Source organism: Lacerta agilis, chromosome 1 (assembly GCF_009819535.1).
Source record: "Lacerta agilis isolate rLacAgi1 chromosome 1, rLacAgi1.pri, whole genome shotgun sequence".
In the NCBI taxonomy this organism is placed as follows: domain Eukaryota; kingdom Metazoa; phylum Chordata; class Lepidosauria; order Squamata; family Lacertidae; genus Lacerta; species Lacerta agilis.
Window position 1 is genome coordinate 83,678,973 of NC_046312.1, and position 16,597 is coordinate 83,695,569.

At 46.2% G+C, this 16,597-nt stretch overlaps 1 protein-coding gene and 1 long non-coding RNA gene across 2 annotated transcripts in view; one reads left to right on the forward strand and one right to left on the reverse strand.

The window, feature by feature from the left end:
• LOC117053186 overlaps positions 1–16,597 on the forward strand; it is a 49,622-nt gene that overhangs the window by 10,639 nt on the left and 22,386 nt on the right. The window lies entirely within an intron of this gene.
• Positions 344–7,939, reverse strand: CRYBA2 (crystallin beta A2). Its single transcript, XM_033160741.1, has 5 exons — positions 7,839–7,939; positions 5,809–5,980; positions 5,388–5,529; positions 1,004–1,146; positions 344–638 (listed from the first exon to the last, which is right to left on the reverse strand). Exons 2-5 carry the CDS (start codon positions 5,964–5,966, stop codon positions 491–493), a joined length of 591 nt encoding a protein of 196 aa, XP_033016632.1. The 5' UTR covers positions 5,967–5,980; positions 7,839–7,939; the 3' UTR covers positions 344–490.

The following is a 16,597-nucleotide window of genomic DNA, read 5'->3' on the forward strand; positions in this document are numbered from 1 at the left end:
AAGGTTTATCTTCATGCTGTGAAAAGCTTCCCTGCCAGATTTCTGAACGTGAAGATGCGGTTTAAAAGCACAAGCACAGACCAGACCACTTCTTCTGATCAGTTGGCAATCCTATTGCTAACTGTGGCTCAGTTTTAGTTTCCTTCTGGTGTAAAAAACAAATGTTTGTCTGTGCCTTATTGAGGCTTTAGGAATGGACCTTCAGTGTGTTGTGGTGTGTGTCAGAGACAGTGAATTATGCTTAGCTTTCTCGGTTTATATGCCAGCAGGTAAACCAACCAGCCAGCTGGGTATAAATAATAAATTATTATTATTATTATTAACAGATGCACAAAAAGAAAGATGGGTTTGGTAAATGCCTTTATTGGCTACCAGGTGCAGGTCTACTGCTTGGCGGGCCCTTGGGCGCAGAGGCAGGTGTGGGGGGTGTTGGTGGAATGCAGGAGGGCCGATGCTGCTGCTGCTGCTGCTGCTGCTGCTAAGACACGGCTCAGTGCTGGACACGGCGGATGGACTGGATCTGGTTGGTGTGGGCCTGGGTGCTGTATTCGCTGTACTTTTTGTATTCACCATTCTGTCTGTCCCGCTCCAGGACATATTGGTAGCCCCGGTACCCTGGGTATTGATATGCCACCCATCTAGGGGATAAAGCAGAACATTGGCAATACAGGCACTTCCAGCCCCAGAAGCATATCCTACACCGAAAAAGGGATAGTTCAGCCCCCCCCTGCTTTTTAACCCATATCCTTTGGGAGGGTCCACTCCTCCTCCAGCAACCAGTCTCAAAGGGGCAAGACGCAACTGGGGAAGGAGCCTGGGATAGTTTCTCTTTAAAAAGGGAGGCAGCTATGGCAATCCCAGGATTGCTCATGGTTCATGCAGCTAGCTGTGCTTATCTGTGTTCTTGGCAATGTAAGAATGAGGTTATGGGAGGATTCCCTTCACAGTACTTGAGGGGTGGGTGCCCTTCCAACTTCGCTCCAACTCAGAAGGCATCACTTACGCTCCAGAATTGACCTTGATAGAAGCCACCTCCTTGTTGCCCCAGCCCATGGCCTGCAGGGATGGATAGTCATCGCTGAGCTCAAACTTGCGTCCTTGGAAGTTCTCTGCCTCATACAGGGTCACTTTGCTGTCACTGTGGTTCTGCAGGATAGGGTAAAGTGAGGATGATTTGGTGTGGGACTGTCACAGGCAAAATTCATTCATGCCCCATCTCTTAACAGGGTTCCCAGTTTCCAGATTCCCTTCATCATGTCTTGATGAAGCCTCTTATTTCAGAACATGAAACAGACCTCATTGCCAGGCCCCCTTATTTTGGCATCCTAAAAGCAACTATCCAGATGCTTTTAGAAGCTCAAAGAATGAAGGTGATGACCATGATTTTTTGGGTGGGTGGGTCATTGGGTGGTAGTTAGTGGTATACAGTCTCTGTGTGGGAACATCCCATACAGTTAGTATCATGACTGATGGCAACTCTGCTTACATCTTGAAGTTACTTCTTGGGACATCATGGCACCATTTCTGGATTTTTTGAACAGACAGTCCTATCATCAGTGGATGCTTCCCCAAGGCTATTTATTGTGGACTTGGTGCTCCTCAGACATGCAAGTTTTGTGCAGGTGTTGTCTTCGTCAAAATGCCAACCTATATCCCCTCCCCACAATTCAATCCAAATACTATTTCTGTTGCTTTTTGTTTTATTTATCAGATATTCTAAAGAAACTGCAAATCCAGATTAAATGGGAAAATAATATGGGGTGGCAATTTGTTGAAGATACTGTGTGAATGCTGTACAAAACTTGCATGTCTGAGGAGCACCAAGTCCACAATAAATAGCCTTTCATTACAAATGTATGGTGATATGGCTGTGTGAAGCCATAAACTCCTGGTTGGACTAAGAAAGGAGAGGGTCCCAGTTTAGGGATAAGAAATGGAGGGACTAGAGGCTTGTGGAGACTTTTAATACCCAACAAATAAACCACAAGTTCACGATGAGTTGCCTAACAGATGATCAAACACGCCATGGCTTATTTCTCCAACATTTGGTTTATTTTCCAGCTGCCCTAGCCTCGTGCCTTTTGGTGAGTGTCTGCAGTGAGGTGGTGAAAAACACCATGTTTATGGAAGGGTGCTGGAGTCACAGATAACACCAAGCCATAGTTAAAACAAGCCAAGGGTTGTAAGCCAATAATAAACCACAGTTTCATATGGTGATTTGTTGGCAGTAAACAAACCATAGATACTGCTGGGCAGGGTTCACACATAATGCTAAACCATAGTTTAATAAACCATGACTTAGTGTTGTGTGCGAACCAGGCCAGTTATGACAGAGGAAAGGAAGAAAGGCAAGATCCTTGAATCTAAAAGAACACCATTTGCTATTCCTGCATTCTTATCCACCTTCCCTTTCAGCTCTCATTTTCTTCACTTTGTTCCCTTTATTCCCCTGTGGCTATTGGCAGGTTGGATTGCAATGATTGGATTGCAGTGGGTGGTAGAGCTCCTCAGGCATTGCTCTGAAGGGACCTTTTCCTGCACAACCAGCACCTGCCAAAATTCCCTGATCTGTATTATGGACTTGCTCCCTTCTTCCCTGCCCCCTCCAATGCCAGTCCCTTCAACCGTGTGAGGTCTCATCATCCTCTGGATGATGCCACAATGTTTCTATTTGCTTCCCCTTATGACTGGACTGGACATCTGTGTGACCCACCTCCGTTCAAAACCCTTTTGAAAATCCCCACTTTCCCCCATAAGGCTTTTGGCACAACCCCTCTTAGTCCCCATCCCCTACAAAGCCTAACTGAACTGTAGACATATACTGTAAACTTCTCAGGAGTTGGAATCTGTATTTTGCTTGACATACTGTAAAACTCTGTGTACAGTGGTGATAACTGCATCTGCACACAAAGAGAGAGAGAGAGCGTGCAAAGGAGTTTTATCATCCATTGCTTCTGGTTTCCCTAGATCAGAAGTTGGGACCCTGTGATCCTCCAGACATTGTTGAACTCCTATAATTCCCAGCCTGCATAGCCAGTGGTCAGGGATGATGGGAGTTAAGAGAGCAGTAACACCTGGAGGACCTCGGGTCCCCCATCCTTGCCTTAGATGTCTGTGCTCCTTCAGCCTAGACTCTGGCTTAACATCCCTATTACACAGCTTTCCTTTGCCTCTCACTTGGGCATCCTTGGGCATTGTGTGTGCTGCTGCCAAGCAGCTGTTGGTGAATGACTGTCAAGCATCTTTATGGGTATATCTGTTAACATAGTCCCCAGCAAGCAGAAAAGAAAGGCTTGGGATTCTATCCATTATGCAAAGAAAACCCTCCCGGCTTTCCAAGTGGTCAGGATATGTAGTCTCTCGCTATCCTGCTGTGGACTCAAGGGGTTAAAACTGAAACTGGGCACAGCTGCATCCCCCCTCCCCCCTCCCCTATCACCCATTCCTGCAGGCTGCACTCTGCCAAGTGATCCTGCCAGCCAGAAACGAGATGATATCTCACACCCCTTTATTAAAGCGCGGACATAATCTGACTGGTTGTTATTAAAGCCCAGAGATGAGGACGTGCAGAGATTTTAAACCCCAGTTAGGAACAGAAGCAGCCGCTCTTCAAGATGGAGTGATATGCCATACTGGCTATAGCCTGTTTGGAGCGGGTACTATACATTCGTCCGGAAAGCCTGGCTGACACTTGCGAAAAACAGAAACAAAAAAACCCTTTCCTTTTCAATGCCAATCTTTCCCACCCTTGGACAGCTTTCTGACTTAAATGCTAAAAAAAAGCACCCCTCCCAACTTATTCATTTGTCTATGGAGGCTTTTTAATATATGCCACTCCACATTCGTTCATTTAGTTTGCTTCTGCCATTGAGGCAGCTCCTTTGCCCCAAAGCCATGTGCCAGACTGAGCTGTATGTCTCCCCTTTCTGCCCCAGAACTGTACAGTGAATGAACACCTGATTTCCCCCATGGGCTTGCCTTAGTTCAGTCCACTCTGCTAATGCATTGGGATACTTTTAGACAAAAAATGAGTCCAAAGCATGTGGTTCATTTTGGAGTTATATACCACCTTGGCTTGCAGGGTGTGTATTGTTTGTCAAACAGCATCGGCCTCTTATTGATCTAGCCAAGGGACTCGGCCTTCTGACCCAGAGATGCTGCCATAAAAGCCCCAATGCACAGCACTTCTGCAGAGGGAGATCTAAATTCTTCATTCTCCCCGATCTCACTCAGTTTAGTGAAAGCAAGGGGAAGGACTTTGAGGGAATTGTTCTACAGCAGTGATTTCCACCCCCCCTCTAAATTTGAAGGTGGCAACCCTAATCTGAGCCTTTCATTGGTTCAGATTAGGGTTGTGGGACCCCAGACCCTGATGAAGCTTTGAAAAGAAGGGAAATATTGTCTCATCACTACAGGACTAAGATGGCAAAAACCAAACTGGGAGCCACTGTAAAAGATGCAAGAGCCCTCTTGACACCTGGGCCTAGCAATCCTGTCTGAGATAAAAGCTATTTCTTCCCCATAGCCACCCTCATTTGTGAAAGGTCATGAAGATAAGCAGGATTGCATCCATGTTTGGCCCTGTCCTCTCGAGTATATGGTTAACTGTTTATATGTGTCCCTTCCCTCCCCGGTTATTGAGTCACCATCTGGAGAATGGGCTTTTGCCTTTAAGGCTCCCCAATGATGCAGGAGATGAGATCTCTGCAGCTTCTCCAAAGCCCTTTCCCCCTTGTTCCTTCTGACTGTGGTCCTCGGCCTCATTCAACACTGAGCATAATTTTACATTTGCCCCGAGCCCCCGAAAATAAAAAGGTGGAAAACAGGAAGAGTGCCATGGTTTTAGTTGACTGACAGGAGTTATACAGAAATCTGAAACAAAAGAGTTCTGATGAAGAGCTCTGTATAACTCAAAAGCTTGCTTGCTACTGGATTAACAGCACTTCATTTGTCTGATAAAAACAATCACCTTCACCTGTTGTGCATCTGTGGGATATCAGCTTGTCAGACAGCCTGTTAATTTCATTTCATCTTTGTTAATGTCACTCCCCCTGGCAATTTCACTGAAACCACCTTTGTCCTTGACGACTCTTCTGTCATGCTTCCACTTAATTTATTACAGGCAGCAAATGAAATCGGTATGTTCTGGAAGTAGCTTTGGTTAGGAGAGTACTTTTCAAAGAGATGGTGCTTGATCAATGAAATAGGGTATTTTTGTTGTTGTTTTCCACCACCATTTGGGGATCCCTTTGCCCCACCAGATAGTTTTGTGTCTCCTTTTACTTTGTGCTCTCTGGAACGAGACCAGGAGGCACCCTTCTCCACTGGGGATTGGGTCCCTTTCAGGTGTTTTTTTCAGAGACAAGAGACTATATTATTGCACTCACAGCACACTTGATAGTCCGGAAGGAGAGCAGGTGCTCGGTCCTGTAGCCACTGTTCCCACTCCAGGCCTCCCACCGAGGGTAGTCTCCTTTCTCCAAGATGAATTGCTGTCCTTGGTATTCAGGGTACTCAAACCCCACCCAGCTGTAAAGATGAGAAGAGGAGAGAGCGCAAATGCTGGTAGCTTCAAATTTAAAACTCACAATAAAATTTAAAAATCAAAATCAAATATTGCTCAAACCATCCAATAATTGCCTGTGAAACATTATGGGGTAAAAGACTGGCAGAAGCCCCCCCTATGGAGTTCTTTTTCTCTCTCCTTCCACCCATCAGCCATATATATCTGTGGATTCTCCAAGCATGCTGCTATTTCTTTTCAAGCCAGCTTTGCAAATATTGCTCAATGGACACCAAATCACTTACGGGCCACTTTCCACCTTGATGGAGCGGATCTTGCGGAAGCCACGTTCCATGATGCTGGGACACTCCATCAGAAATTCACAGCGCTTCCCCTGGAAGTTTTCTTCCTCCCAGACAGTTATCTTGAATTGACCCAGGGTCTCCATGTGCTGGCTGGTCATGGGCAGCTCTTCTGCTATAGAAATGCAATGTGTGTGGGTTTTTAATGCTTGTTTCTGGTGGTGATGGCAGCAGGGTGGGGTCAGCCCTGTCCACCTGCACTACCCACAGAAAATCCAAAGTACATCCTGTTAGCAGCTATCATGGAGTAGCATCAGCAAGCACCATCCGACACAGTTAAGAGAATGGATCACGGAGAAGAGATAGACAGTAGCATCTGAAATGCTAGAAAAAGTAACCAGACTCTGAGTTGGATTATCTGGCTAAGTGATGAATTGTGCAGGCCAAGAGAGTCCATGATGCTCCTTTTCATCTATTCCTCCTCAGTTTGTCATCTCATTTTACTAGCACCTATCCCTGGCTAGTTTGTACAATGCAGCACCCCCCCTGTCCTTGCTGACCAGCGGCTGGATTCATGCAAATGGTGGAGCGAGTCACAGTGGAAAACGGGTGCCTACACATCCGGCTCTACCATTAGACAGGGCGATGCAGCTCACCCCAGGGAGCAGGTTTGAAGGTCCTATTAAAGGGACCTTATTTCATTTTATATTATACAGGGTGAGTCCTTTAAAAGAGGCCCCGTGGATACAGAGTACATGTGTTCCACAGGGCCTCTTTGAAAAGACTCACTTGTACTTTCTGACTCGAGAGCCAAATCTCATTCCTTCCTTTAACCTATAGTTCAGTCAACATCTGCAAGCCCTCATAGGACTGTCAGTCCCCATGATCCAGCTGTATTCCTGTCTAAGTTTATGAGGTATGTTGTCTTGAGTTGAAGGGAAATCCAGAATCCAAGTCACAGGCCCCCTCCCCTCAATGGAAGAAAAGTTTTTGGAAAGCTTCCTTTACATTTTTATTACGCACAGCCTGGTGCCAGAATTGTGCCACTAGATTTCTGCTGGCCCCTTCCATCTTACCTTATAGTGCAAACTAACTTATACACACACCCTTCAGTGCTGTGTTTCTCACTTTCCTGCCAATGCATTCTAATTGTTACTTAAGAACAAAAGAAAAAAGGATAGACCTGCTGCAGTTGTGGGTCATACAGAATTATAGAGGTAGATGGGTCTGAAATGCCATTCAACATAGCCCTCTATCTAAAGGCAGGACCAGCCATTCAACAACACCCATCAACTACACTAATACAATCCAGACCACAGCTTGCTGCCAGCAAAGAGCAGGTGCATCAGGAAAGGTGCCGATAGAACAAACATCTCCAAGTAACTCATGAAAGCAAGCGAAACCAGTACAGAACCATACCCTGGAGGAATGTGCTGATCCTTTCCTGCCCAATGCATCCCCTTTGTCGGTCGACCCAGAAATTATGAGTTGAAGTCCTTGCAGAGAAATCTTTCCCCAGTGATTCTCCAAGGGAAGGGAAGTACCGGTATATAGGGAAGGGGGAGACACTCAATTCCATTCACATTTAAATTCACATTTTCCAAAACAGTTACCCTTCAATTTTGTACTTATCCCAATTTTGCAATGCAGTTCTCAAAGCAAACAATGTTTACAAAAATGCATGTATTTGGGGAAAGTGTGCATAGAAACGAATATGTTATGGGAAAATAACATATAAAAATGCATTACATTTGGGGGAATGGCTAGCAAAAATGTGTACATTAATCAAAGCTGCATCCAAAAGTATGTTTATTAGGAGAAATACGCGCTAAAATGCAAATGAATTTTTTATGACAATTTAGGGAAATAAAGCACAAAATTGCTCCAGAAATATGAGGAATCAAATTTAAGACTGGAGAAACCGAGGGAACCAAAACTGATAGGTCCTTCCATCCCTACCAGGATACCACACATAAGGACACAGGGGGTGGGCCACTGGGGCTGTCTGGGGAGGGCAGGGGGCTGGTACTTACTTGGCTGGCAGTGTACGGAGGCAAGAGTGGTGGTGCTGGGCTGGGGGACCCCAGCAGCATTATATAGCCTAGCTTGGCCAAGTGTCCAATGACTGAGCACCAATAGGTTGTGCTGAGTCAGCAGTGGAAGCTGTGGGAGGTGAAGCAGCCCAGCCCCAGCCCAGGCTGTCCATTCCTCTTACCCATCATGGTGAGATGCCTCTCCTCTCTCCTGAGGCTAACAATGGGAAGCACTGGGCATGTTTGCTTAGCAGTGGAGGGACACAAAAGACAAAGGCCCTGACGTGCCATTTTCCTTTCACCCTCCAAACAATGCCTCTGCTCAGCCGCAGGATTAAGAACACGGCCCTTTCCCAGGGCAATGCACGAGAAAGGCTGACAGCCATTCCACAGGACAGAGAAGCTACCCCTGGCGCCATCAGGGATGGCACTCTAGAGAAACGCCTCCCTCTGCCCCAAGGGACTCATACTTTCCTGTCCCTGGCACCGTGCCCCTCAAAGTGTGAACCTTACTGAGCCTACACATCTGGGGTGATTCAAAAGCCCTCGTTAGCTCCAGGCTTCGTGACTCAGCTTCCCCCTCTTGAATGTAATTTCTTTCCCACAGAGCTACAATGGGCAGCACCCTGAACAAACTACAGTTCCCAGGTTCCTTGCGGGGGGGGGGGAATCATGTGCTTTAAATGTGTGTTGGATATGCTGTAAATGTGTGGTGTGGGCCTGCCACACCAAAGTGACAAGAATGCACATTTCTGCTTTGGCACCCTTTACATTTAACCCTTTGATTTTGATTGCTATACCACAGGGGTGGGGAAACCTGCGGCCTTCCAGGTGCTGGTGGATTACAGTTCACATCCTCCCTGACCATTGGGTGTGCTGGCTGCGGCTGACGGGAGCTGCAGTCCAACAGCTGGTGGGTTACAGGTCCCCCCAGTCCGTTGTACCTAGATGGGGTAACAGTTGTAGGGAATAAGTCTACTCCAAAGAAGTAGATAATAAGCAAGAATCCACATCTAAAGTAACCTGGAAGCATATGTCAACAACTAATAGGTAAATGCCACAAAAGCATGAAAGCATGTTATTTCCCTTTAAGGATTCTGGGAATTGTAGTGCACAGTTATAATTTCCAATCACCCTTAGCAAACTACAGTGCCCAGAATTCTTTGAGGAAAAGAATGTGCTTTAAAAGTATAGTATACACGGAGCCATAATGTGTGTACAGCCTTGTGGGGTTGCGTTCCAGCCACAGTCATGGTACAGTACTTGCCTTGCGCAGCAATGAAGGGCTGTCCATCTGTATTTCAGAGTAGCCCCTGTGGGAGCAACACCTGCTTCAGTGGCCTCCCAGCCCATTCTATTTTTGCAGAAATCATTCTACGAAAATCCAGCACTCTGTTGTGGTTGTTGAGAATCCCACACTAGCCCACAAGGGGGTGCAGAAGGGCAGGGATTGTTCAGGGAACTGCAAAAGAGAAAAACAATGGATAACGACTCACTAACTGAAATGAATCAAAACTATTTCCCCCTTGCTTTCCCCTCTTGATGTTCTATACCAGGCTTCCTCAACCTCGGCTCTCCAGATGTTTTGAGACTACAATTCCCATCATCCCTGACCACTGGTCTTGTTAGCTAGCGATCATGGGAGTCGTAGGCCAAAAACATCTGGAGGGCTGAGGTTTAGGAAGCCTGTTCTATACATTATTACACTTTTGTATTGGTAGGTTTAGATCAGGGGTCAGCAAAGTTTTTCAGCAGGGGGCTGGTCTACTGTCCCTCAGACCTTGTGGGGGGGGGTGGACTATATTTTTTGTGGGGGTAATGAATGAATTCCTGTGCCCCACAAATAACCCAGAGATGCATTTTAACTAAAAACACACACTCTACTCATGTAAAAACACAGATTCCCGGACCGTCTGTGGGCCGGATTTAGAAGGTGATAGGGCCAGATCTGGCCCCTAGGCCTTAGTTTGCCTACTCACGGTTTAGATGTATTATTGATCTGTTTTTCACCCTTCCAACTCCCTTCTCATTTTCTCTCAGGTCTTCTGTAGATTGTGACTCTGTGGGCAGAGACCTATTGTTCTATATTTGTACAGCACTTTGTGCATATATTTGGTGCTTTCATAAGTGATCAGTTATGATGTGTTTGTAGTTTGATGGGGTCATAGAGAAGCTGTGATCTTGGGCTCATAGTTATGCTAGCCAGTATTTCCCCCCTTTGGTTACATTTTGGCTTTTAACCAGCTAATTAACTGATTCCTCTTAAATATTCTTACATATTAAATTAGGCACTTTGCATTTATAAAGAAGAAGAAGAAGAATAGGAGGAGGAGGAGGAGGAGTTTGGATTCGATATCCTGCTTTATCACTACCTGAAGGAGTCTCAAAGCGGCTAACATTCTCCTTTCCCTTCCTCCCCCACAACAAACACATAACAAACACATAAAGATGAGTGGGGTGCATATGTAAAATAAATACATGACAAACCTCAGTGAAGTTTCTTCTCTGAGGATGCTGAAGGCAACTTAGTACCTCTTAGATGTGTAAGGTGATCCATGTGACTTCAGCATTTCTGAGATCCAGACCCATGAGGCAGATAAGGCAACCGCCTCACCTGGAAGGATCCATATGGACTGCAGATCTGGCCTCCAAGGAATGCATCACTCACCAGTACGGCAACGGTGCCAGCGGCAGCTGCAACATGCTCCTTAGAGGCCAGATATGCAACCCTCTTGGCAGCCCCTCCTCCATGCTGCCTACACAGCGGATCTCTCTTGGCTGGTCTTCTCCAACTCCATTATCAGTATTAATCTTTATTCCCCCCTTTTTCCTGATTTAGATCTTCACTCCCCTCTTTTTTTGTGGCAGTGTTTGTGTGCCATTATGCGTTTGTCTCCTCCAAAATATGGGTTGGACTAGATGACCCTTGGAACCATTTTCCAAATCCACAATTCTATGGCTCTATGTATTTTGTGTATTTATCTTGTATTTTTATGCTGTGAACCATCCCAAGATCTTCAGATGAAGGGCAGTACAGGCAACTCCCTGTTTGCCCTGGGTTGTGTTCCAGGTGTTTGCATACTTCTGTGAAATCATGTATAATCGGAACATTCATTGAAAGCCTGTAAACACCTCATTCCACCCCTCCCCCGTTCCACTCCTTATGTGACGTTTTTGTGATGTTTTCAAGTCGCTTCCAGGTTCGGCACAATGCACATGTTTGCAGTCGCACACATATGAGATGTGCCTAAAACGGTCACTGGCTATACAAATTTAATAAATAAATGCAAGTGTCAGATTGCAGCTGTGCATTCTGATGTGATGTGCTTTGTTTCCCCACCATTTTTTAATTTCATAGTCATTCTATAATTTACTTTGACCCCTAAGTTGTTTATTGATCATCATTGTGTTAGGAAGGGCTTGGGTGAGTTGAACCTCCCCCACGCTAGGAAGATGAAGGATTAGATGAGAAGATCACAACTGCCTCCATAAGGAAAGTGGGGATGAGTCTCAACAATTGTGCTGTTTAACTTTGCATCAAGGGGAAAGAGAAGGCAGCAATATGCCCCCCAGCATCCAAAGGTGATTCAGCTCCTTAATGCCTTGGAACAATTGCATCTCATGCCCTTCTGCCAGCTGTTCTATCCTCAACAACTGGTGCTGCCTCTAGGGGTTCCTAACTAATCTGCCAGCCATACACAAGCAAGAGAAGGAGAAGGGGGGTATTTTGTTTTCTGTGTTGAAGTTGCTGCCTCCTATTGTTAGCTCAAGGCCTTCTCCTGCTGCTGCATAAGTTAATTTGATCTGTCAGGTCCATTCTATGCAGCACTAAAACAGATAATGTCTTTCATTGTACCCAGCAGGTATGGTCAGTAAATATCCCTTCCTTGCAAGGTTTTCAGGATAATTTGGACCTCAATATTGATTGGCTGGTCTACTTGCAAGTGGTTTCCCTATTACTTCCCTCCATGTCCTTTACTGGCTTGGGATGCCCAAATGCCACAGGAAGCAATGGGTTAAATTACTCCAAATGACCCCACCCTACCCCAGTGACCGGCCTTGGAACTTCCAAAGCAAAAGTGTCTCTATTCTGTAGAGTTCAGTTGTCATTTCCCGAGTCCTTGGCACCCAGGCCAAGGCCAAGTAGCTTGCCATGTAAGAATAAGAAAAATTGCACCTCCCGAAACAAGTTATTCTATGCTTCTGTTGAAAGAACAACGTTGCATCCAGTCATCCTACTGTGGTATTAGTGGAAATAATGTCTGTGGTTTATATCTAGAAGGCTTGGCTGATCTAGTTGGTGAATTAAATGTGAGCAATCATTTCAGTTAGTACATCTGTAGAGTACCTACAAAGAACTTGGCATCATTATCTTTGATTCATTTGCTATAACAGACCAGAGTATAATTAGTTTGTTGAGCTATGGTAAATCGCTGAGTAACCAAACCTTCTATTTGACTTCATTAAAAGTAACTGAACCAATGAAATCACTTACTTTCACATCATGGGACGAACCCCAAAACCAGCCACATAATTACATCCACAAATTAGGTAAATGTTGAATAAGGAACAGAGGCAATAATAAATCCTACCACTTGTTAAGTGTATGATTGAGTAAATAGTGTCAAGCCAAGACTGCTGGTTCTTCTGCAGATTTCCAAAGCATGGGGCATCACATCGCCTTCCCTTATTTTCAGCCCCTCTATGGAATAATGGAATAATAGGAATGGAATAGTGGAATAATAGGAAAGCAAGTGAGCAACTGCATAGATTTAACAGACTGCAGCAGATCCCTCAGTGTGGATTCCTGGTCCCCACATGTGTGTGACTGTCCAGTACCAGGGAGACAGTTTTGCTGTAGCCACATTTCCCCCCTCCCTCCCTGGAGCAGATGGAAGCAGCACCAACCCCTGTTTATCTTGCCACCCGTTGCCTGGTGCACTGTTTGCTGAGGACCATTTCCTGCTGCAGGCACAGATACAGCTGGGTTTATTTACCAGGTCTGGTTGATTAGATCAGGAATAGCTCCCACTGCCTCTTCCCCCAACTCACACTCTCTCCCTGCTACAGCCATCTGATTTCACTAACAAATCATCCTGCCCCCTTAGGAAGGAAATGCAAATAGGGCAGGGAGCCTGTCATTTACCCCAATACAGCCAGGTGCTAAGGTGGCAGGAAAAGCATCTCCTTCAGTGAGAGCTAGGAGATGTCCAGGCCACGGAATCCATTCCAAATACAAGGAAAGCTTATTAAAACCAGAGTATACCACCTGTTATTTATCACTTTGGGTACTGTGGACCAGCAGGCAGTTCTGGCAGCCTTTTGAACAGGGCACTCTGTTTCTTCCTGACACTCCTTCACTCCAGCACAAATGTTCTTGGACCGTAAGCTTGGGAATGACCAGTCGCCTCTTCCTCATGCACTCACTTGCAAGTTTCTGATCACTCACTGCCTCATCATCCCCACAGGTTGCCTGATCTGAAAATCCCAAGAGGGCAGTGAGCTCCGGGACATCTTGTGGAGAGTCTCCATCTTCAGTCTGTTACCTCTATAGTGCCCCTTAGGAACCTCACTACTCCCTTTAGATTTCCAGGTCTAGGCAGGTCTTTGTATCTTTAGGAGCTTTTCCATCATATTGCAGCTATTAAAGGGACATAAGCCACACCATACAAAGGCCTTACCTTTAGTTTCCAAATTACCTCTACCTATCTACACCTTTCCTACTGTCATCTCACAGGCTTTCCCATCCTGAACCCCTTAATGTTAGATGTTCTTCCAAGATGCAAACCGTATAACCCTTCAAGTCATAACACTAACTTTGGGTGTATAAAGGTGGTGAAGAAATCTAATGTGAAAAATAAATAAATAAAAGGGCACTATCACAGCAACATATGGACATGTGTGCAACACCAATATTTGGAAGGGACATGATGTTAAGGGAGGGACATTTGGATGGGCCAGCCCACAGGGCCAGATTTCTTGGGAAGACCTTGCTTCTCAGCTTTCTGGTCTGCTTCAGTCTGCTTCACACCTAGTTCTCCTTGTACCCAGCCAAACTGATACCCTCTTCCCTCCCTGGAGTGAAGATACTGTTTAGCTGATTGGTTTGTTCCTTGAGCTGATGGAATGTTCATGACCAGCATCATCTGGTCAGGTTAGCTTGGATCAAGTTCAATTCTTGCAGTCTGAGAATGCAGACAAGCTGCTTGAAGGAGATTGACTATCATGGCTTTAAAAAGGCAGGTGAAAGGGTGTTGCTGGGTGAGTCCACTGAGTTACGAATGCCTTTTCGCAGGAGGAAGAAGGTGCCACTGGTCCTTAAGGAGCCAATGGTCCATCCCCTTCCCAAGAGGGATTCTCTGGATACAGAGGTATTGAACAACTATTGTCCAGTTTCCAATAACCTCTTATTGGACAAGTTGCTTGATAGTGCATGAAAACTGCCTTTGTCACTCTGTTCAGTCGATTCCTGCAAGAGATTTTACTTCCAAATTCTGTAGGTGCCTTACAGTATAAAGAATAAAAATATGTATGTAGTGCTTTTCTAGAAAGCCCAAAGCACACATACAATACATCATTAATGATGCCTCTGTAAGGTAGGCCAATATGATTAACCACATATTATATAGCTCGAGAAGGATAGTAGTTCACCAAAGGCACCTACTGAGTGAGCTCTTGACTGAGCTGAGCTGAGCTGTTTGCTCAGAGGGGCATCCAGTTCAAAGCTCATGCTCTTATCCACTCCCCAGATGTCTTTAGGAGAAGGATCTTTTGAGAGGAAGGCTCTGAAGGGACCTCTGAAAGGAAGAGCATCAGCTTAATGTTTCTCTGTATTTGGACACAAGGGATACACACACAGGGGCGGAGCAAGGGGACGGGGGGCGGTCCGCCCCGGGTACTGCCCTGGGGAGGGTGACACTCTGGGGGCAGGCCCCACCCCTGCGATCGAGCGCGGCAACTTTTAAAAGGCTGCAACGCGCGAACAGCAGCACAGCGTCTGTGCTGCTGTTCACACGCTGCAGCCTTAAAGATTGCCGTACCGCACGGAAGGGGTGCTGGCCGATCACACCCGCCATCTTAGGTGGACATGTGCAGTCCACCCAAGATGGCGGGCGCGATCAGCCGGCACCCCTTTCGACCGGCGCCGCACCGCATTTTAAGGATTCAGCGGGCGAACAGCAGCGCTGCTGTTCACCCACTGCAGCCTTAAAACGCAGCGCGGCCCGGTGCTGGTCAGAAGCGGTGCCGGCCGATTGCTCCCGCCATCTTGGGTGGACTGCGCATGTCCACACATGCGCAGTCCACCCAGGAGGCTGCACACGCGTCGTGACGTCATGACGTGCGGGGAGGGGTGCCTTTCAAGTTTGCCGCCCCGGGCGGCAGATTGGCTCCCTCTGCCCCTGTACACACAAACACACACACACACACCCCTACCCCTTGCCCTTGGTACACAGTGTGAAAGGAAACAGACCTGCTGATATCCTGAGCATAGCTTCTCCCGCCCCCACCCTGAACATCAAGTTACCTGTCTGGCCTCTCTGATTGCTATGGGGACTAATCCACCTGAAAGGCCACAAAAGACCAGCCAGCTGTTACCACACAGATGATGATGTCTCAATGCCTGGCTCCTGGGACTGAACAAGGGTCTCTAATTGATGCCACTTCCATAGCGGAAGCCTCCTAGCTCCATAGAACTGTATAGCATAGATAGACCCTAAACATATGAACCTACAGAACTGACACTCTATGAACTGCTTTGTTTAGATAAATAAAAAGTGTGCTACCTCTCTCAAACTTAAGGCAGCTAACAACAGTGATAAAAAGGTGAGATGGAATTTCACAGCTAAAACAAAAACAAGGACTTGGGGGGATTAGAATGCCTATATCTAAAAATTACCCCCAAAATATGTGCATTGCATTTTCCCCCTGCATGTCGAGAGAGGGAGGGACACAACTGGATTTCTTCCTGTAAACTGGACCAGTGTGTTGGGGCAACCACTGTGAAGGTCCTGCTTCCTTCCTCAGTATCGAAACTCCTCAGCACAGCCCAACAAGAGGGACTTTAACTGGCAGTGGTACAGGTAGCTTGAGAGATGCCCCAAATTAGGAATGCAGATTGGTAAAACTTTTTATGTTGATGTCAGCAATATTCCCCCAGGGAATGTGCAGATGATTAGTGTGGTCAGAGCCAAAGTTGAGCAGGCTTATTACTTTTCTATTGCCCTTTCTGGCACCCCCTTGTCTCTCTCTCTTTTTTTTTTCTCTCCCCCTTTTTCAGCCCCTCTCAGGGGAGGGACAGATTGCTCTTGCCAGAGGTCTGATCACTTTGCAGAGCTTTTCCCCACTTCAGCTTATTCCCCTTCCCCGCCCCCCATCTCCACTCTCCCTGCAGGCAACAGCTATGTGTGGCTTCAGGGTCCAGGTTCTGAACCCTGTCCTAAAATACTGATGGATCTAGAGGGTGCAGGCTGGAATTTGTGTGTTGTTTGGATGTGAACATCGGAGGTGGCATTTGGCTATAGATTTTGCTAAATGTGTGTGTTAATGCATGTACAAATGGTAGCCAGATGTAAAGATGGGTAAGACTCCTGTACCTTGAAATTGCTGTATATAAGAGGGGATGCTCTCAGGTATAGATTGTCACTTAGGAATGAAAATACAACACTTTCAAAAAAAGCAGCCCCAACTATTGAAAGAATCGGGGTCCTGGTCCTCCTTTACATGTGGTAACTCTAGACATAGGACAGGATGCAAGCATT